At 34.9% G+C, this 23119-nt stretch overlaps 1 protein-coding gene across 1 annotated transcript in view; it reads left to right on the plus strand.

Moving 5' to 3' along the window:
• pde1ca (phosphodiesterase 1C, calmodulin-dependent a) overlaps positions 1–23119 on the plus strand; it is a 49767-nt gene that overhangs the window by 907 nt on the left and 25741 nt on the right. The window contains exons 2-9 of the mRNA XM_073830527.1: positions 1955–2137; positions 2438–2504; positions 12774–12890; positions 14348–14488; positions 17594–17694; positions 17783–17911; positions 19425–19526; positions 19697–19817. Coding sequence (XP_073686628.1) covers positions 2052–2137; positions 2438–2504; positions 12774–12890; positions 14348–14488; positions 17594–17694; positions 17783–17911; positions 19425–19526; positions 19697–19817 — 864 coding nt within the window. The 5' untranslated portion in view covers positions 1955–2051. The remainder of the gene's footprint in view (positions 1–1954; positions 2138–2437; positions 2505–12773; positions 12891–14347; positions 14489–17593; positions 17695–17782; positions 17912–19424; positions 19527–19696; positions 19818–23119) is intronic.

Consider the following 23119-nt stretch of genomic DNA (forward strand, 5'->3'; position numbering starts at 1 on the left):
TGACAGTCAATTTTGACTTTGTCATAATTATGGCTTGTAAGTTCATCTTTTATCTTAATACTCTGACATGTCTTTTTTGTATCAGAATTATCATTGAGTACGTCAAGTGTTTATCTCATAATTTTGGTGGTCAATTTAGATTTTTTTTGTCAGTTTTGACTTGTAATAATTTTGTCTTATCTCATAATTATGACAATTTTGCATCCAAATTATCATTCAGTATTTCACTTTCAACTGTAACTGCAATTATGTTTTTATGTTTTTTCTTAGTTTGGACTTTTCTCAATTTGTCAGTTTTCACAGTTATGTTATCTCAATTTTGGCTTGAGCCAATATATTAACTTAATTTAGTTTTTTTATCTCAGAATTATGACATTTTGCCTCAGAATTATCATTCAGTGTGTCAGTTTCAACTGTCTTTATCTTTATGTCTTCATGTAATGTCTTTATATCTTTAGGTAATTTTGATGGTCAATTTCTGAATTTAGTCTTATCTCATTATGACACAATTTCGACTTTTATCTCATAATTATGACGTCAAATTTTGAGTTTTTTGTATCAGAATTATAAATTAGCATGGCAACTGTCACAATTATGTCTTTTCATTATAATTGTTGACTTTTTTGAATTATCATTCAGTGTGTCAGTTTAAACCGTCACAATTGTCTTTTTATCTCATAATTTTAACAGTCAGTTTGGACTTTTTGCCATAATTTTGTCTTATCTCGTAATTATAACGCAACAATTTTGACTTTTTGTATCAAAATGATCTTTCAGTATGTCAGTTTAAACTCACAATTATGTCTTTTTATCTCATAATTTTGACAGTCAATTTAGTCTTTTATCTCAATCTCACAGTTAAAAATTTCAAAAAAGGCATTTTTGGCTTTTTAGTATCAGAATTATCATTCAATATGTAAATTTCAATTATTACTCTCTTATAATTTTGATGATAAATTTTGACTTTGTCCTAATTGTGACTTGTCATAATTCCATCTTTTGTCTCATTTGCTCATTCACAATTGTCTTTTTATCTCATTTTGATTGTCAATTTTGACGTTATAATTTCAGCTTTTATCTTATAATTATTACAACAGAATTTTAGCTTTTTGTATCACATATGCTTTTTGTATTTCATATGTCAGTTTCAACTTTCAGTTAAGTCTTTTCATCTCAATTTGGACTGTCAGAATTCTGATTTGTCATGATTTTGTCTTATCTCATAATTATGAGATAATTCCTGCTTTTTTGTATCAGAATTATCATTTCATATGTCAGTTTAAACTGTCACAATTATGTGTTTTTATCTCAATTTTAACGGTAAATTTTGACTTTATGACATGTCATAATTTCAGCTTTTGTATTATAATTACCATTTAGTGTGTCAGTTTCAACTGTTACAATTGTCTTTTTATCTCATAATTTTGTTAGTCAATTTTGACTTTTTGTCCTAATTCTCATTATTATGACATCGTAATTTCAACATTTTGTATCAGAATTATTCATTATCAGTCAATTTTAACTGTAGCAGTTATGTCTTTGTATCTCATAATTTGGTTTTTACAACTAAGTTTTGACAGTTTGACTTTTATGATTTTTTTTTATCTCATCATTTCATACAGTTTTGACTTTTTCTGTCAAGTTATGATTTTTTTTAAATCTTAGAATCATGATATTGTTTTGATTTATTAAGATGTGGTTTTTATGGGCTTCTATTTGTAATATGTATAAGTTATACAAATATGTTAGTTTGTATTTGTCTTTGAAGTGGAATTGCATATTTTTTTTCTCTTTCTTTCCATCACTTTTGCTCTAAGGCGTTCTGGCTGAAATTTCATCTGACGTGATTGAAAGTGACATGACTTACCCATTTAGTGTCTTCAGACAGCAACCATGTCTTATATATATATGTGTGTGTGTGTGTGTGTGTGTGTGTGTGTGTGTGTTCCTGCAGGCGATTGGTGGATACAGAAGATGAGCTCAGTGACATCCAGTCCGACTCAGTTCCCTCAGAAGTACGCGACTGGCTGGCGTCAACTTTCACACGTCAGATGGGGCTGATGTTGAGACGGTCGGAAGAGAAGCCGCGATTTCGCAGCATCGTCCACGCGGTGCAAGCTGGGATATTTGTGGAAAGGTGCGTGAGGGTTTTCTAAAGCAAACAGCAAAAAGTAAACAAATCTAATCCTTATAGGATCCCATGGGTGATAGATGAAAACCTTCAAAGAACTGATAAAGACCTGATAGATTTTAAACAGGGCCTGACTCATAGATCGCTCAGGGCTGAACTGTGACCCTGCCGTGCATTTCCTGTCTAGTCTCATATTTCCAGAACAGCATGCTCCTAAAATATTAATGTTAAAGGGCAAGCAAGGGATTTCCCAAACTTTTTATTTCCCAGAAGCTCTGACAGGAGTGTGTTATCTCTTTCTGACAGGATGTACCGACGGACCTCCAACATGGTGGGGCTGAGCTATCCGCCCAGCGTGATCACGGCCTTGAAGGTAATGAAACGGCCAATCAGATTCTAGGTTGCGACCTTAAATGCACAAATGCACAATCAAACACACAACCTGGTCACAGCATGAATGCGAAACGTGTGAATGCGGCACGTTTTGAATGCACAGTAGCTTATGTGAGAAACAACAAGGGGAGATGGCAAAATCAAACAGTCTCCAGGCAAACAGCCCTGTTTAATCAACCGAAACGCACAATTGATCTTTCCCTCGGCCAGCTGGGTTACCTGGCACACACACACACACACACACATATGTGACCCTGGACCACAAAACCATAAGGTTAAATTTTACAAAACTGAGATATATACATAAGCGTAAGCATAAATAAGCTTTCTATTGATGTATAGTTTGTTAGGATAGGACAATATTTGGCCGAGATACATCTATTTGAAAATCTGGAATATAAGGGTGCAAAAAAATCAAAATACTGAGAAAATCACCTTTAAAGTTGTCCAAATTAAGTTCTTAACAATGCAAATTACTAATCAAAAATTACATTTTGATAGGTTTACAGTAAGAATTTTACAAAAAATCTTAATGTAACATGATCTTTACTTAATTTCCTAATGATTTTTGACATAAAAGAAAAATCAATAATTTTGACCCATACAATGTGTTTTTGGCTATTGCTACAAATATACCCCAGCGACTTAAGACTGGTTTTGTGGTCCAGGGTCACATATGTGGTTTGGACAGGATGAAGATATTTAAGCCTCTTTTAGCTAGTTGTCTAATGGAATGCAGCATATGTGAACACAAACACGAAAATCACTTATTTACAGTTGAGGTCAAAAGTTTACACCCCCCTTTTAGAATCTGCAAAATGTTAATTATTTAATCAAAATAAAAGGGGTTATACAAAATGCAGGTTGTTGTTTATTTAGTACTGACTTGAAAAAGATATTTCACATAAAAGATGTTTACATATAGTCCACAAGAGAAAATAATGGTTGAATTTATAAAAATGACCCCGTTCAAAAGTTTACATCCCCTTGATTCTTAAAGGAGAACTCCGGTGTGATTTTGACCTAAAGTGTATTGAATCATGATACCGAGTGTAAACGTACCTTGCATATCTCATCTCGTCTTGTCCACTGCTGTCCGAAATCTGGGGTCAGTTAGCCGATGCTCACAACAGCTTGTCAATGAAAGTCAATCGGGCATCGAAGGAGCCGTGTAAATAAATCACTGTTTTACGCCATTTACGAGGCACAAAGTAGCTCCACACTTCATTGGTAGACTTCCAAGGGCCCTGACATTTAAAACGAGACATTGAGAACTTTAGCGGCCGCCGCCATCTTAAATGTAGTCACGATAAGTCGAGTGTCGAGCACCAAGGAATTTATCAGCTTATCAACGTATCAGGTTGTAGTTTCCTTGGTGCTCGACACTCGACTTATCGTGACTACATTTAAGATGGCGGCGGCCGCTAAACTTCTTGCAGTTACTGTCTGTATAAATCTACTTGTAAATAAACTACCGGTGCTTTTTCTAAGTTCTCAATGTCTCGTTTTAAATGTCAAGGCCCTTGGAAGTCTACCAATGAAGTGTGGAGCTACTTTGTGCCTCGTAAATGGCGTAAAACAGTGATTTATTTACATGGCTCCTTCGATGCCCGATTGACTTTCATTGACAAGCTGTTGTGAGCATCGGCTAACTGACCCCAGATTTCGGACAGCAGTGGACAAGACGAGATGAGATACGCAAGGTACGTTTACACTCGGTATCATGATTCAATACACTTTAGGTCAAAATCACACCGGAGTTCTCCTTTAATACTGTGTTGTTACCTGAATGACCCACAGCTGTTTTTTTTTTTGTTTTTGTTTTGTTTAGTGTTAGTTGTTCATGAGTCCCTTGTTTGTCATTGAAATTAATATTAAATGTTTCTTGAGCAGCAAATCAGCATATCAGAATGATTTCTGAAGGATCATGTGACACTGAAGACAGAAGTAATGATACTGAAAATTCGGCTTTGCATCCCAGGAATAAATTACATATTATTTAAAAGTAATACATATAAAATAGCTATTTTAAACTCTGTAATACTTACTGTAATATTATGAAATAATATTACAATGCAAAATAACATTTTCTATTTTAATATACATTAAATTCAGATTTATTCCTGTGATCGAAGCTGAATTTTCAGCAACATTACCCAAGTCTTCATTGTCACATGATCCTTCAGAAATCATTCAAATATGCTGATTTATTATCAGTGCATTATTTTCTAACAATATATACCAATCAAACATTTGGGGGTCAATACATTTTTTAAAGAAATTAGTACTTTTATTAGCAAGGATGTGTTAAATTGATACAAAAACTGCTAACAACGACTTTATAGATTTATATTTTGAATAAATGCTGTTCTTTTTACATTTTTATTCAACTAAGAATCCTGAAATGAGTATCACATGTTCCCAAATAATATTTAGCAGCACAGCTGTTACCAAATAATAATTCTAATGATAAATCAGTATATTAGAATGATTTCTAAAGATCATGTGACACTGAAGACTGGAGTAATGATGCTGAAAATTCAGCTTTGCATCACAGGAATAAATTACAGTTAAAAATATATTCAAATAGAAAACATTTTCACTGTTTTTACTATGGTTTTAATAAATAGATGCAGCTTTTGTGAGCCAACCAAAACTTAGAAAATCGTACCAACCTCAAAACTTTTGAATGCTAGTGCATTAGGCAAATGCAAAATATGCTGATTTTAATCCTTTTCTCCACATGAAACGTAGTCCAAATTACACATCCAGCTATCTGCTGTGATTCGATCACGAATGCCATTTCAGAGCTGTTATCAACCGCATCTGTTCTCGTATCAGCTTCTCATTCATTTTTGATTTCAACAATTTGTGGCAGGACGCCTTAGCGTTACTCCTTTTGTCATTTCAGCCATAAATCTTGTATTGTATCTTTTAAAATATTCTTTTGTTCTGCTACCTATTGTGATTCTAAAAATCGGTCCGTCTGCACTAAGAGTAATTGTCAAAAATGTTTCTCCTGAGGCTGTTATACTCACATGCTACTCTTACTAATCCGTTTACTGTGTCAATTAAGCAAATGTGACTGAACGCTAGGGTTGATCATCTAGTCTTGTATTTGTAATCATCCAAACCCATTTAAATTCCACATGCAACACGGCATGAACCTTTTTCTGAGGCGTGTGCATGAAAGTCAGATGAACGGAATAATGTGGCGTCCTAGTGGTTAAGCCTCAAGGCTGGTATCACAAAGGGCAAAGGTTCAAACTTTGGAAATGGAATAGAGATCTCCTGCAGTCCTCTATAACTCCAGTGCCCTTGAGTGAGTCAATTTGCTTCTCTTTGCTTTATCTGCAGGTAAATGTATGAAGTGTCTAAGTGAGAGGGATAAGTCGTGGAATACTAATACAGTCGTTCCTTTTAAACAACAGCAGTGATTTGCTCAGGGCTGCCAACTCTCACGCATTCAGCGTGAGACTCACGCAATTGACACTTTTCACACGTTCTCACGCCACACATCCATTTTCTCACGTAGTCAAATGCACTCTCAGTTAAAACTGTAATAATAAGATATTTGCTAAACAGATTTGGTAAATGCTCCAGGGCGTATTTGTGTTTGTGCTCTGGAAATCGCCAAAAGATGACATGTTTTCGTAGTGCTGAGCAATGTAGCCAATCACAGACATATCTGTTGATCTTGAACACCTGTGATTGGCCACTGCGTTGTGAATTCACTCACCTCTAAATGGCAGGTTTTTTCCTGTACACTTGCCAATCTTCTCTAGTCCTGTAAATAAGCGATTCATTGATTATAAAGGGACTTTTGCGTTTAACTGAAGTGACACGTTTTTAATATGGTGTGATTATCAAGGAAGGGCTGTTGCGCACTCCTAGGCTACATATAATCCGTTCAGAATTTGAATAAAAGTTTTGTTTTCGTCCTGCTAAGGAAGCAAGAAGCAAAGTTTTGGGAGGCTTGCTAGCAACATGCTAATAACTAGCTAATCATGCTAGAAACATGCTGGAAACATGCTAGAAACCTGTTAATTGTGCTGTGAACATGCTAGCAATTTGCTAACCATGATAGAAACATGTTACAAACATGCTAACAACTTGCTAATCATGTTAGAAATGTGTTAGGAACTAGCTAATCATGCTAGAAACATGCTGGAAACATGCTAGAAACCTGCTAATTGTGCTGTGAACATACTAGCAATTTGCTAACCATGATAGAAACATGTTAGAAACGTGCTAGCAACTTGCTAATAATGCTAGAAACATGCTAGCAACTTACTAATCATGTTAAAAACATGCTAATGGCATGCTAGTAACTTGATAATCATGTCACACATGATAATGACATGCTAATAACTTGCTAATTATGCTAGCAACTTGCTAACGACATTCATATAATGCAAGTAACAAGTTAATTGTGCTAGAAACATGCTAGCAAAATGCTAGCAACTAGCTAATCATGCTAGAAACATGCTAGCAACTTACTAATCATGTTAAAAACATGCTAATGGCATGCTAGTAACTTGATAATCATGTTACACATGATAATGACATGCTAATAACTTGTTAATTATGCTAGAAACATGCTAGCAACTTGGTAACGACATTCGTATAATGCAAGTAACAAGTTAATTGTGCTAGAAACATGCTAGCAAAATGCTAACAACTAGCTAATCATGCTAGAAACATGCTAGCAACTTACTAATCATGTTAAAAACATGCTAATGGCATGCTAGTAACTTGATAATCATGTCACACATGATAATGACATGCTAATAACTTGTTAATTATGCTAGAAACATGCTAACAACTTGGTAACGACATTCGTATAATGCAAGTAACAAGTTAATTGTGCTAGAAACATGCTAGCAAAATGCTAACAACTAGCTAATCATGCTAGAAACATGCTAGCAACTTACTAATCATGTTAAAAACATGCTAATGGCATGCTAGTAACTTGATAATCATGTCACACATGATAATGACATGCTAATAACTTGTTAATTATGCTAGAAACATGCTAGCAACTTGCTAACGACATTCATATAATGCAAGTAACAAGTTAATTATGCTAGAAACATGCTAGCAAAATGCTAGCAACTAGCTAATAATGCTAGAAACATGCTAGCAACTTGCTAATCATGTTAAAAACATGCTAATGGCATGCTAGTAACTTAATAATCATGTCATACATGATAATGACATGCTAATAACTTGTTAATTATACTAGAAAGATGCTAGCAACTTGCTAACGACATTGATATAATGCAAGTAACAAGTTAATTGTGTTAGAAACATGCTAGCAAAATGCTAGCAACTAGCTAATCATGCTAGAAACATGCTAGCAACTTGTTAAAAACTTGCTAATGACATGCTAGTAATCGTTTGCTAATCATGCTAGAAACACTAAACATGCTAGAAAAATATTAGAATCATGCTAACTGCATTCTAATCATGCTAATCTAATCTATTTATATAAAGTTCCAAACGTTTAGCTTTTACAGCTTGTTTAAACTTTCAAGCTAGGCTTTCTCAAGCCAACCTAAAGTTTGACTTGACAAACTTTTTCTGTCTAGTTTAAAATGTAATTTATTCCCGTGATCCAAAGTTGAATTTTCAGCATCATTACTCCAGTCTTCAGTGTCACAAGATCCTTCAGAAATTGTTCTAATATGCTGATTTGCTGCTCAAAAAACAGGGTTTATTTCAAATGTAGAATTGTTGATCCATTTAATGCATCTTTGCTAAATAAAAATAATAAAAAAAGAAATAAATAAAGTTAATGTTAATGTTTTTAACATCATACATGAATGTTTACACTTTCTTCACTTAAAGCCACCAGAAAAAAAATTAATGTAAGTTTATGCTTTAATTTTCGCATAGGACCAAATCTGATTGTACGAGTGTTTTCTAAAGGAAGGAGCAGGGTTGCACTGGATGTCCTGGTGGCTTTGCATCAGGATTTGGTCCTCTCTCCTTTGATTTCACAGCAGTCAGTGAATCTGCATATATATCTTCCCATACAGCCTTAAGCTATTGAAAGCTCTCAGCCGTGACTGAGACGGAGTGCAGGACAAATATTCCAATCTGAGGATGTGAATATTTAATGCAGCATTTTGCAAATGTTCATTGCGACCAACTAATCAAACCTACACAGAAGTTTCTTTGAAAGTGATGAGATGAAATAACAGAGGGTCAAACTGAGAGTGGATGGAGGAGAGAGAGAAAAAACAGAGACCGCATAAACCACAGGCGGCCATAACGTAGACCAAATCTCCTGTATTATTACCGATGTTCATTTCATGACTCAGGATTGAAATGTACGATGATAGGATCACACATCGTTCATCACGGAGCCTGTTTATAAGGGAGGTGAAAGTAATTTATACATTATAAAAAAAGAAATGAGGCTGGTATTACTACATTATGTAAAGGCAGCAATTTGTGAGGCTCTGAGACTCATCTTATCATGTTTATAGGCATCGTAAAAAAAAGTCTCAGTCGCTCCTTCATAGCTCCAAAGAGATTGTATGTGTGATTTTTCTTTTCTATAGGAAGTTACAAAAAGTTATTCACATTATACTGTATAATTTACTGCCTTGCAAAAGTATTTTGCATTTTTTTCACATTTTGTTTTGTTGCAGCATTATGTTAAACTGCTTTAAATTAGTTTTTCCCCACAATTTACACCCCATACACCATAATAATGACAAAGCAAAAACCAGACTTGCAAATTTTACAAATTTATTAATTCGTAAAATTTGCCTACATTAACAAATGCACTGAGGATGTAACAGTCACCAAAACCATCACTGTCTGTGCCAACCAAAAGCCATGGATGACAGGGGAGGTCTACAGGCTGCTGAAAGCTCTGAACGCTGCCTTCAGAGCTGGAGACGAGGCGAGCCTGAAGACAGTTAGGGCCAACCTGTCCCGTGGCATCAGAGAGGCTAAGAGACAGTACTCCAGAGGAATATCTCATCGCTTCAAAGACAGCAGAGACACACGGAGCCTGTGGCGGGGGATACAGACCATCACAGATTACAAGCCCCTAACACAGACCTGTGACAGCACCATCTCCCTGTTGAACGAGCTAAACACCTTCTTCGCTCGCTTTGAAGTGCAAAACAGCACCACAGCAGAGAAGACCCCACCCCCTCCTGGCGACCAGGTGATGACTTTGTCCCCGGTCAGTGTGACAACATTCCTGGTCGTGTACTGAGAGACTGTGCAGTGGAACTCACTGATGTCTTCACAGATATCTGTAACATCTCACTCTCCCAGGCTGTCGTCCCCACATGTTTTAAAGCTACCACAATCATTCCGGTGCCAAAAAGTCATCTCCTTCCTGCTTTAATGACTACCGTCCAGTTGCACTTACCCCCATCCTCATGAAGTGCTTTGAACAGCTAGTGATGCAGCACATTAAGTCTGTCCTTCCCCCCTCACTGGACCCCTTCCAGTTTGCGTATCGGCCCAACCGCTCGACCGATGATCTCCACTGCACTCTACTCAGCACTCACACATCTGGACAAAAAAGACTCATATATCCGAATGCTGTTCATAGACTTCAGTTCAGCATTTAACACTATAATCCCCCAACAGCTCACACAAAAACTGGTCCAGATGGACACCTCACTGTTGGATTTCCTCACAGGAAGACCACAAGCAGTACGGGTCGGCAGTAACACATCCAACGCCATCATTCTTAACACGGGGGCACCTCAGGGATGTGTGCTGAGCCCCCTCCTCTTCACTCTGCTGACCCACGACTGCACTCCGTCACACAGCTCCAACCTCTTCATTAAGTTTGCGGATGACACGACTGCGGTGGGTCTCATTAACAACAGGGATCAGACAAACTACAGAGGCGAGGTGAGCCGCCTGGCCACGTGGTGTGGAGACAACAATCTCTCTCTGAATGTGGAGAAGACGAAGGAGATTGTTGTTGACTTCAGGAGAGCACACACTCAGCACGCTCCTCTGACCATCAACGGTGCGTCTGTGGAGAGAGTGAGCAGCACCAAGTTCCTGGGTGTGCATATCACTGAGGATCTCTCCTGGATGGACAATACCACTGCACTGGCCAAGAAAAGCACAGCAGCGTCTCTACTTTCCTTCACAAACTAAGAAGAGCTAGAGCACCAGCCCCCATCATGTACACATTCTACCGAGGAACCATCGAGAACATCCTGTCAAGCTGCATCACTGTGTGGTTTGGAGCAATGCGTCCTGCCAAAAAACTCTCCAACGCAAAGTCAGAGCAGCTAAGAGGATCATAGGTGTCCCTCTCCACACCCTCCAGGACATCTACAGCACACGTCTCACCAAAAAAGCCCTCTGCATAGCAGCTGATCCCACCCAGCCAATGCAAAGCTTCTTCAGCCTGCTGCCATCAGGGAGGAGACTGCGGAGTCTCCAGGCCAGGACCAGCAGACTGAAGGACAGCTTCACCCATCAGGCTGTCAGGAAGCTCAACTCTCTCCCTGCTCTGCCCCCACTCCCCTCACTCTCCTCTTCTTTCTGAACTCTGACACACACACACACACACACACACACACACACACACTGACCTGCACCAGTCACTTTGTGCAGCATTAGTCTGCCAACTACCTCACACTGCTCATAAGACAGTTAAAAGACTGCTCTGACATTTTTACACACTTACAAGCTCTGTTGCACTATATTGTTTACATGGTTTGCACTCTCTACCATGTGCCCCTACTTGTATATTGTATTTTTCATTTTATATATTATATGTTTATTTTTTGTATTTATTCATATTTTTTGAAATTCTACCTTTGTATTTAATGTTACTTTTTGTATTTAATGTTACTTTTTGTGTTTAATGTTACTTGTATGCACCATGGGTCTGAGAGTAACGCAATTTCAATTCTCTGTATGTCCTGTACATGTGGCAGAATTGACAATAAAGTTGACTTTGACTTTGACTTTGACTTTGAAGCACCTTTACAGCCTCAAGTCTTTTTGGGTATGATGTGACAAGCTTTGCACATCTGCATTTGTCAATTATCTGCCATTTTTTGCCTCACCTTTTCACCTCTCAAGCTCTGTCAGTTTGGATGGGGGCTGGCAGACATTTTCTAGAGTCCTAGTTGTTCCAGTCGTCCTTCATTATGGATAATGGAGGCTACATGCTTCTGTGAATCTTCAATGCAGCAGATTTTTTTCTGAACTCTTCCCTAGATCATTGTCTTAACGCAAGTCTGTCACTGACTGAGCTCTACAGGCAGTTATCTTGACCTCAGGACTTGGTTTTTGCTCTGATATGCATTTTCAGCTGTTAGACCTTTTCTGAGAGGTGTGTTCCTTTCTAAATCATACTCATTCAAATGAATTTGCCACAGTTTATCTCCACTCGAAGTGTAGTAACATCTAGAAACAATATGAATGCTCCTGAGCTAAATTTCGAGTGTCCCAGAAAAGGGTATGAATACTTATGCAACGGGATCTTTTCAGTTTTTTATTTTTAATAAATTTGCACAAGTGTTAAAAACCTGTTTTTTTCTTTGCCATTATGGAGTAGGGAGTGTAGATTGATGTGGGAAAAAAGTAATTTAAAGTAATGGAAAAAATGTGAAACAGAAATGAAGGGGTATGAATACTTTTTCAAGGCACTGTATGCAAAAGTGGATTCATACTTATGTTCAGCAATAATGCACTCAATTAATTAAAAATTACATTTAAGACATTAATGTTAAAGAATATTCCTATTTTAACCCTTGTGCGACCTTATGGACATTTTTTTGTCCATTTCAGTTTTGTTTTTTGTTATAAGTATGCCTGTGTTAATGCCAACTGCATAAATTTTGGCTCAGGTGTTTATTTTTATTGAAATTGTAATATTTTAATATTTTAAGACTTTTCCTTTTCCTTTCCATTGTTTACTAGATTGTGCCATTTTTTCCAATTTGGCATATACATTTAAAAATTTATAACACATTTTTTTTATAACAAAAACACCTGTGGCATTATGGGTTAGGGTTAGGGTTAGGGTTAGGGTTACAAATGGACAATGGTTTTGTCCATTTTGAACCTATGTGTAACTTTTTTATGTGTAACACACAAGGGTTAAATAAATGCTGTTGAACTTTGCCTTCAGAGGAATAAATTACATTTTAAATTATATTCAAATAGAAAACTGTTCATTTAAACTGAAATGTTTGACAATATTAGTCAAATAAATTCAGCTTTGCTTTTGCTGTTGTTCTAGCATGTGGACACGTGGTCGTTTGACGTCTTCACACTGAATGATGCCAGCGGAGATCATGCACTGAAATTTATTTTTTATGAACTTCTCACCAGATATGACATAATCAATCGCTTTAAGGTAAGATGCTCTCTCTCTTATGGAAGTTTCTGCCACTGAATAAAAACGAAAAAGGTAATTGGGACTTTTTTATCATACAATTCTGACTTTTTTTTTTTTTTTTGCAATTGCGAGATATAATCTCTCAACTGTATGTTATAAAGTCAGAATTGTGAGATAAAAACAAGTATGTATCTCACCATTCTGAAGTTTTTTTGAGTTATAAACTCAACTTTTTTCTAGCAAATGTATAAACTCACAACTGTGACTTATAAAGTCAGAATAGCGAGTTATAAAGTCAGATTTGAGAGTTATAAACTTGTATATTGCAATTCTGACTTTATTTTCCATAATTGCGAGTTTATATCTCACAATTCTGACTCTTTTTTTTTTTCAAAAAAAAAAAAATCTCACAATTTTGACTTTTTTCTCACAGTTGAAATAAACTCACAATTCTAACTTCTTTCTTGCAAATGCGTTATCTTGCAATTCTGACTTTTTTCTCACAATTGCAATATAAACTCCCAATTCAGATTTTTTTCTTGCAAATGCAAGTTTATGTTGCAATTCTTTTTTCTTGCAAATTCCAGTTTATATCTAAATTTTTTCAGAATTGCGAGATTTTTTCTTGCAATTCTGACTTTTTTCTCATAATTGCGAGATATAAAGTCAGAATTGTGAGATTTAAACTCGCAATTCTGCCTTTTTTCTTGCAAATGCTAGTTTGTGTCTCTCAGTTCGAACTTTTTTCTCACAATTGCGAGTTTATATCTTGCGATTCTGGCTTTTCTCAGAACTGAGATATGAAATCGCAAATCTGACTTCTCTTGCAAATACAAGTTTGTACAGTATAAACTCACAATTGTGAGTTATAAAGTCAGAATTGTGAGATGCACACTTGCAATTCTGACTTTTAATATAGAGAGGTAATATAAACTCGCAATTCAGATTTTTTTTATTTTAGAATTGTGAAAGATCAACTCATAATTGTGAGTTATAAAGTCCAATTCTGATGAGAAAAAAAGACTGATATGTTCTCAGAATTGAGAGAAAATAGTCTTTCTAGAAACAAGAAAAAATTATTTCTACATGTAAAATTGCAGTTCCAAGAAAAATTCAGAATTGTCAGATGAGAAAAAGTCACAATTACTTTTTTTTTTTTTGATTTTTTATTCAGTGGTGGAAATAGGCTTCCATACTCTTTAATTTTATATTAGAGGACTAGTCATTTCCTCAGTGATATCTTTGGATTTGAGAACATAATAATAGGAAAATGTAAAGCAGAACGAAACACATCACATTTGGTCATTTTTAAATTAATTTTATTATTATTTCATTTTTATGAAACCTACACTTATGAAATTGCATTTAATATGTGTTTGATGAGTGAAATATTGACTAAAATTTGATTGCAAAATCCAAATAATCATCTTCAGATGGCTGTTTGACACTGTTGGCCTTTTTGTGCACCTCCTCAGATCCCTGTTTCTGCACTGGTGTCTTTTGTGGAGGCCTTGGAGGTGGGCTACAGCAAGCACAGAAACCCTTACCACAACTTAATCCACGCCGCAGACGTCACCCAGACAGTGCATTACCTCCTGCTTAAGACTGGCATGGTTGTAAGTCCAGAGTTGCACCACCACAAACCTCCTTCACAAAAAATCATATCCTAGACCCTGTGAATTCAAACAACAGTCATACCTTTACAGATTTGTGTATGTTAATGTGTGCTTGGGTAAAATAATCATGTACATCAGATCCCCTCGGTTGTTTATTTTTGTTATTTCTACTGAACCGAGCCGGTGAAGTATGTTTTATTAAGCCTGACACTGCACTTGAGCTATTTATTGAGGTTGGGATGGAATGGAAGTAGGTGCAATGGACTGCTCTCGCTTCTCAATGCTGCTCATATACCAATCAATAGGAAGTTAATCTCCCTCGACGCCTCAAAACACACTCCTGTCACTCCTGCCATGGGCTCATTAACCTCTCTGTGATGTGTGGACATCACACTGGCGTTCTGACAAATGATTTGCCCCTAGCATTTACTCCACCGATGATTTCTTTTTGTCATTCTGGCACTTTGGTGATTTAGTGTTATTATAAGATAATGTTATGCACAGAAGAACAAATGTGCTGAAGAATAATGAACTAATAGAATTTCATTTCCTTCATACTTATCTTCGATTTAGCAGACCGATATTATTTATTAAAGAATACGTAATGGCTTTAAATTGTCTGGTAAGGAAGTGTTTTTCAATGAACATGAAATTTCCATCTGTTGTTTTTTTAGTTTTCCTCACCGTCTGCAAACATACACAGCCAGTGTAGTTTAATTCATGCACAAATTACTCTTTTGAGCTGGTTTATTTTTAGTAGATCAGAAATATACAGGACATCTGTTAAGTCTGATTTCTGAATGAATAATTCTTTTAGGATTTTTTTAGTGAGTCTAAAATATTCAGGCTGATCAGTGTAGCCTGATTTCTGAACAAATTATTATTTTCTGCCAGATCTTTTTAGTGAATCAAATATATATAAATAACCCCTTTTTAGGCTCATAACAAGGCAACTTTTGCCATTTTGTTCCGCAATCGTTTCCTGTATTAGCCAAATGACACTAGATTTAGTTGTTAAATGGATGCAAAAATATGATATAACCCAGAAAAAATATTACCCAGAAAAAAATCTCCTTGTTTGCCACCATCGCTACTCATTGTTTACTTTTAACTGCTACTTTCGCATTTCAGATATCAATTGTCACCACTCAGCAAAACACAGCAACATGATTTTTGACATATCAGCAATCTGATATGTTTTATCTCCTTTTTGTACAACTGGAAATATATCACTGCATTGGTAATATGAGTATATAAATGATATATATTAATGTTAAATTAACTTACTGGCTAGATAGATAGCTAACACTGGGTAATGTTACAAGCTACAGTAGCTAACTTAGCTACTTACAGTAATAACAGTTGTGGAAGTATTATTCAGATCATCTACTCAAAAACTTAAAAGCCCCTTAAAAGTAAACTTAAAAGTAAAAGTATGAACTATCACACCATCAAAAGTAAAATTACTCGTTGTGCAGTAAAATAGGCCCTATTAGTGTTTTACCATTATACATTATATGATGTATTTGGATTTGATTTGATATTACTGCTGCATTAATACTTTTTGCATTTTACTGCTGTAAATGTTTAGAGTTGAGCTATTTTAACTACTATATACACTGTTGGGTATTTTATACAGAAATGCATCATATTCTATAAGATCATTTGTTTTTAGCATCACTGTTCTGTGAGAACCATGTATCTCTAAAATGTCGAATTTTGAGCTTTGTGACAAATTATTTTCAAGCTGATGCCATGTTAGTTTGTTTAGCTTTAGAAGTAGAAGAATTTTCTCAACCCATAAAGGAACACTTCAGACAGTTTATCTGAAACTTTAATTCACCAAATGTGGAGATACATGCCTAGTTCTTTCATGAAACTCTAGATGGCGCAGGCTGATGGGTTGTTAACGTAACTGATGACATTCATACTGCCCTACAAAGGCAAAGTGCAGTAACTACGCCAACACTGAAACTAAGAAAAATGCCTTTAAAGTTTTTACACCATGTATGGTATTAGTTTGGATTTTGTAGTTAGCGATTTTGACACTCTTGTTTCTCTGAAACGGGACAAAATTGAACCAGGAGACTTTGCCACAAGACAAAATGGTTGTCACAAAGCCCATTTTAAGCCTTAACACAATTTTGACCAAATGTGTAGTTACTGCGCTTTGCCTTTGGAGGGCAGCATAGCCTTATACGACTTGGCACAAGCTGATTGGTTCATGTCGCATACACAGCCAATGGGTTTAAATGGCTGGATGGCATTCACTTGAGGCTTTCAAAGTTCTTCTTAAACCCTCCACCTTCCCCAGCTCCACCTGTATAGATCTGCTACGGGTTATTTTATATGCTATTTGTGCAGCCGCAGTATGTCTTAAATACTCACAGCACCATATCGCCATATGCTTTGGCAGTAGCAAGTTCCTGTACTTGCTTGCAGCAGCAACAGCAATAATCTACAACTACAGCAATAACCAACAGTGGCAGCAATTCAGCAGCAGCAACGTAGAAGATCTATTCCGCCAAGACCAAAATACATTAACATTATCATATCCATTACCATAATAAAACTTCTGAGAGTTGTCATGGAGGAAATTGTTTTTACTGGACATGGAATTTCCAACAAGTTCCAAAAAACTGCCAAGCAGGTACATGGGAACCAGTTCTTCCTGCCCTACTATATACTTGGTGACCAGTGTAGTCTGATTCCTGAATTAAACAAGTCTTTTGAGCTGGTTCTTTTTACAAAATCAGAAATATATAATGCAACTTTTGTAGTCAGATTTCTGGAGAAATGACTCTTATAAATCAGTTCCTTTTACTGAATCAAAAATATGCAGGCTGATCAGTGTAGTCTGATTCCTGAAAAAATGACTCATTTGAGCTGGTTCTTTTTAGTGAATGAAAAACAGGGCGACTAGTACAGTTTGATTTCTGGATGAACGACTAGTTTTGAGCCAGTTACAAATATAAGCAAAGGAATCCAAATCAAATCAAGAGATTGTGAATCAGAATTGAATTGACTGCATTAAATCACTTTGTTGTAAATTTGAGTATTGTTCTTATTTCTACAGCATTTCTCTTGTTATTTCCCTTCTTCCAGCACTGGTTAAACGAGTTGGAAATCTTCGCTATGCTGTTCGCCGCTGCTGTGCACGATTACGAACATACCGGCACCACCAACAACTTCCACATACAGACCAGGTACTATTGCAATTGAACACAATTATCATTCAGCTCAGTTAACTTAATACATCAATGGCCTTTACCACAACTAATGTGTGTTTTGCAGATCCGACACAGCCATACTATACAATGACCGTGCCGTACAGGAAAACCACCACGTGAGCGCAGCATATCGCCTCCTACAGGAAGACGATGAAATGAACATCCTATATAATTTGTCAAAAGATGACTGGAGGTAAAAATTGATTCTTTTTTTTAATTTACAGTGGTGTGAAAAAGTGTTGCCCCCTTCCTGATTTTTTTTTTTTTTTTTTTTGCATGTTTGTCACACTTTAATGTTTCAGATCATCAAACAAATTTAAATATTAATCAAAGATAACACAAGTAAACACAACATGCCGTTTTTGAATGAAGTTTTTTATTATGAAGGGAAAACAAAATCCAAATCCTCATGGCCCTGTATGAAAAAGTGTTTGCCCCCTAAACTTAATAACTGGTTGGGCCACCCTTAGCAGCAACAACTGCAATCAAGCGTTTGCGATAACTTGCAATGAGTCTGTTATAGCGCTGTGCAGGAATTTTGGCCCACTCATCTTGGCAGGATTGTTGTAATTCAGCCACATTGGAGGGTTTATGAGCATGAACTGCCTTTTTAAGGTCATGCCACAGCATCTCAATAGGATTCAGGTCAGGACTTTGACTAGGCCACTCCAAAGTTTTCATTTTGTTTTTCTTCAGCCATTCAGAGGTGGATTTGCTGGTGTGTTTTGAATCTTTGTCCTGCTGCAGAATCCAAGTTCACTTCAGCTTGACGTCACAAACAGATGGCTGGACATTGTCCTTCAGGATTTTTTGATAGACAGCAGAATTCATGGTCCATTTATCGCAGCAAGTCTTCTAGGTCCAGAAGCAGAAAACAGCTCCAGATCATCACACTACCAACACCACATTTTACTCTTGGTATGTTGTTCTTTTTATGAAATCCTGTGTTACTTTTACGCCAGATGTAATGAGAGACACACCTTCCAAAAAGTGAAACTTTTCTCTCGTCAGTCCACAGAGTATTTTCCCAAAAGTCTTGGGGATCATCAAGAAGTGTTCTGGCAAAACTAAGACGAGCCTTTATGTTCTTTTTGCTCAGTTTTCATCTTGGAACACTGCCAAGTCTCTTTCTTATGGTGGAGTCATGAACACTGATCTTAACAGAGGCAAGAGAGGCTTGCAGTTCTTTAAATGTTGTTGTGGGGTCTTTTTTGACCCTTATGGATTTTGGTCGGCAGTCCACTCCTGGGAAGATTCACCACTGTTCCATGTTTTCGCCATTTGTGGACAGTGGCTCTCACTGTGGTTCACTGGAGTCCCAAAGCTTTAGAAATGGCTTTTTAAAACTTTTCCAAACTGATAGATCTCAATTACTTTCTTAATCATTTGTTCCTAAATTTCTTTGGATCACACAGGGTCATATGGGTTTAGATTTTTTTCCCTTCATAAAAAAACCCTTCATTTAAAAACTGCATGTTGTTTTTAACTTGTGTTATCTTTGATTATTATTTACATTTGTTTGATGATCTGAAACATTAAAGTGTGACAAACATGCAAAAAAGATCATTAAGGGGGCCAACACTTTTTCACACCACAGTAAATATACATTGAATCAACTGAAGAACCATCTAAACTGGCTCTTGATAAGAGGACAGTTCTTTACTGAATGATTTAATGTCGATACTGAAAACATCTCTTTCTCTTAGAGAATTGCGAGCTCTGGTGGTCGAGATGGTCTTGGCCACGGACATGTCCTGTCACTTCCAGCAGATTAAAGCCATGAAGAACTTCCTCCAGCAGCCAGAAGCGTAAGTTTGGTGGCACACATGAGGGTAACGAAGAGGAGGGGCTTTAGCTAACCACACACTGTTCACGTAAAAACATTTCTGCATCTACAGATATTCATATCCACATAATGAGAGGTTGGACAGAGTGATTATAACAGCTCTGAGGGGCTGAACATCTCTGTCCTCTGCAGGATTGATAAACCCAAGGCCTTATCCCTGTTACTGCACACCGCTGACATCAGCCACCCCGCCAAAAACTGGAACATGCACCACCGCTGGACCACCTCACTGCTGGAGGAGTTCTTCAGACAGGTCAGTGTTTACTTATTATATCAGCATTTAAATATGGCATATAAATCTTATCAAAGCTTATTGTGGGTCATACTTAATATTTCAAATATAAAATATATTGTGATTATTCTAAATTAAAAATTTCTAATTAATAATTGTTTAAAACAAATAAAATAAATATTAAATGTTATTGATAAAAAATAGAGGTTATTTAATAGTAAAGGTTATTTAATAATATTTATTACCGTATGTATTTCTTTGTTAACATTAGTTAATAAAAATACAACTATTATTTGTTAAATTTAAATTAAATCATATGAAAAGATACAACTTTTGATTTTAATAATGTGTTAGTAATTGTAAAATTAACATTAAGACAAACTATTTTAGTTAACTTATGTTAACATAATGAAACCTTTGTAAAGTGTTACCAAAATATTTAACAAAAATATTTATACATATGGTAATATTTTTTGTACTTCATGTAATGAATATTTTAACTAACAAATTAAATATTTTTATAAATCAGTAGAATTTGTTCATGCATTTTTTAGAAATTATTTTTATGCACTTTATTTTTTATAGTCTTGATTATCTTAAAACTACTGTGAAAATGCTAAACTGTAAATAAATAATCTTGAGAGTCCTAAAAATTGGATTTGATATAGATTTGAAAAAAACATTTTAATAGAAAAAAAATTTATATTAATAAATAAATATATATATATATATATTAAAAAAAAAAAAAAAAAAAATATATATATATATATATATATATATATATATATATATTGTTAATACTACTGGATATTTGATTAAAAAATGTTTAAATTAAAACTAGGATTAATAAATGCTTTAGAAGTAATTTTGATTGTTTGTTTATGTTAAAAAAAATTGAACAAAAATAAATAAAATTAAAGTTTATTTAAACAATACTGTAAAATAGCTATACATATAGTAGTATTTGTTGTACTTATTGTAATAATAACAAATTAATTTTATAAATTTATAAAATTGAATATTAATAAGTAATTGTATGATATATTTTTTTTAGAAATTATTTTTATAAACTTTATAAATGATTAGAAGTTTTTTTATTATTTTATTTTATTATTTTTTGTTTTTATTTTTATTATTTATTTATACACATTTAAGAAAATGCCTTTATTATCTTAAAAATGCTGTGAAAATGCAAAACAGTAAATAAGTAATCTTAAGTAATCTTTCTGCATTTGTCTGCTTTCTGCATATATATTTATTAGATATTGGTAATATAAAATATATTCAATATTATATGTAAAATATTGTCTAAAAATATAATTTTTTTACTATATATTTTTTCTGCCCTCTATTAGAATACTTTTAGATATATAAAGTTATAGAATTAATCCTGAATAATTTATAAAGACTATAGTAAATGTACATAAACAAAATAGAATACACAGAAGTTATTGAGAATATCCTGTTTACTAGCTACCAAACAAGTGCCTCGAACAAATCTCCGATTTGAATTGCATTCGCCAAAAACCTTGCAAATCCATCATAGCTCTTAGGAAGGGCTCATCATTGCAGCAGCCCAATACCTTGTAAACACAACTCAGTTTCCCAGTGGGCCTATAAAACCCCTGAGCACCCTGACTTCCGGAAATTGTGTTCACAATCAGACCACAGATTGAGGTTTTGAGAAAGCTCCTGCTATTTTTGTGGGCAATATGCATCAGACAGGGCGTGAATGACTTGTGGGTGCACCGTCTGAAGCAGAAAGCGGTGTCCTGCAGACATTTTTATGGTTCTTCAATCATAGTGAGCGTTTTCTCTCTCTCGCTTGCTGTTTTGCTCTCTCACTTTATTGCCATATTCCCATTCGGTGGTCATCAGCACTCTGATCTAATCTGGAATTGAGTCTTAATCTTATTTAGCATTCCAAGCCTGTAACGTCCACTGTAAAAATCCCATTAATCTCCTCTAAACATCCATTTCCCGCATTCTAACCTCAACATTTGAATCTCTGCTGCTTGGCTCTATTCCATCAGCTTTTGTATCTCTATGATGTCGAAAGTCATTCGGCATTGCTTTCCAGGGACTTTTCTTTCTTGTATGATTGAATAAATAATGAAGTAGAGCTCAATTTCCTTGCTAAATGAAAACGGATGTAATTCTGATCCAAACACAGTGGTTTTTAAGAGATCAGTATCTCCTCATAGTGGCAAGGCAATTAACTTCCTATTGTTTGATTTGATATCACACCAGCCCCATCTTGGTGTTCCTACAAGAGTGAAATTAAATCTTTGATTTATTGACATGTTAAAGCTAATAAATGATCAGTTCACCGCAGGTAAATCACCCCCAGAAATTATAATTGCAATTTCAGGGTCAGGAATGAAATATAGCTCAGCTAGCTCAGGAAATTGATGGTGACTGTGAAAAGTGGCTTCAGCTAAACTGTAGAATTCAATTTTTATAGAAGTCTATGCTGTTTAGAGGTTAAGTGTTAGAGGTGTTATTCGAGCCAAAAGACAATTGTGGAATACATAATAATAATACAGCTATTGTTTTTCACAATTACCTTTGCAAATGAATTGCTATTGACAGATTGAGAGGAATAATGAGAATGCAGCTGAGGGATTTTAGTTATGGTGAAAAGAACTGAAACCTAAACCTAAATATATATTTTTTTAAGAGGTCAAATCATAAAATATATGATATCTTGGTCTAGTCAGTATACTACTATATTTAAACAAATTGTAATATTAAATAAAAAATAAATGAATAAATTATAGGATTATTTAAGCTAAATTGTAAAATAATTATACATATGGTAGTATTTATATTTATGTAATATATTTTATATTACAATATAATAATATTTATTTTATATATTATAATTTGTTCTATTAAATTGTTTTATGCAATCTAAAACTAAAATAAAAAGTAATATTTTTCATATGAAAATGCAGAACTCTTAAGATATTTACTGTTTTGCATTTTCACAGCATTTTCAAGATAATGAATGCATTTTGTGTATAAATGTGTATAAATAAATAATAATAAAAAAAATAAAAAAAATCTAATAATAAAATAAAAATCTAAAATCTTCTAATCATTTATAAAGTTTATAAAAAATAATTTCTAAAAAATATATATCATACAATTACATATATGTAATTCTACAAATTTATACAATTAATTTGTTATTATTACATTAAGTACAACAAATACTACCATATGTATAAATATTTTACACTATTGTTTAAATAATCTTTAATTTTATTTATTTTTGTATAAAGCATGTTTATTTTAACAATAAACCATAACAAATTAAA

Source organism: Garra rufa, chromosome 24 (genome assembly GCF_049309525.1).
Source record: "Garra rufa chromosome 24, GarRuf1.0, whole genome shotgun sequence".
NCBI lineage: Eukaryota > Metazoa > Chordata > Actinopteri > Cypriniformes > Cyprinidae > Garra > Garra rufa.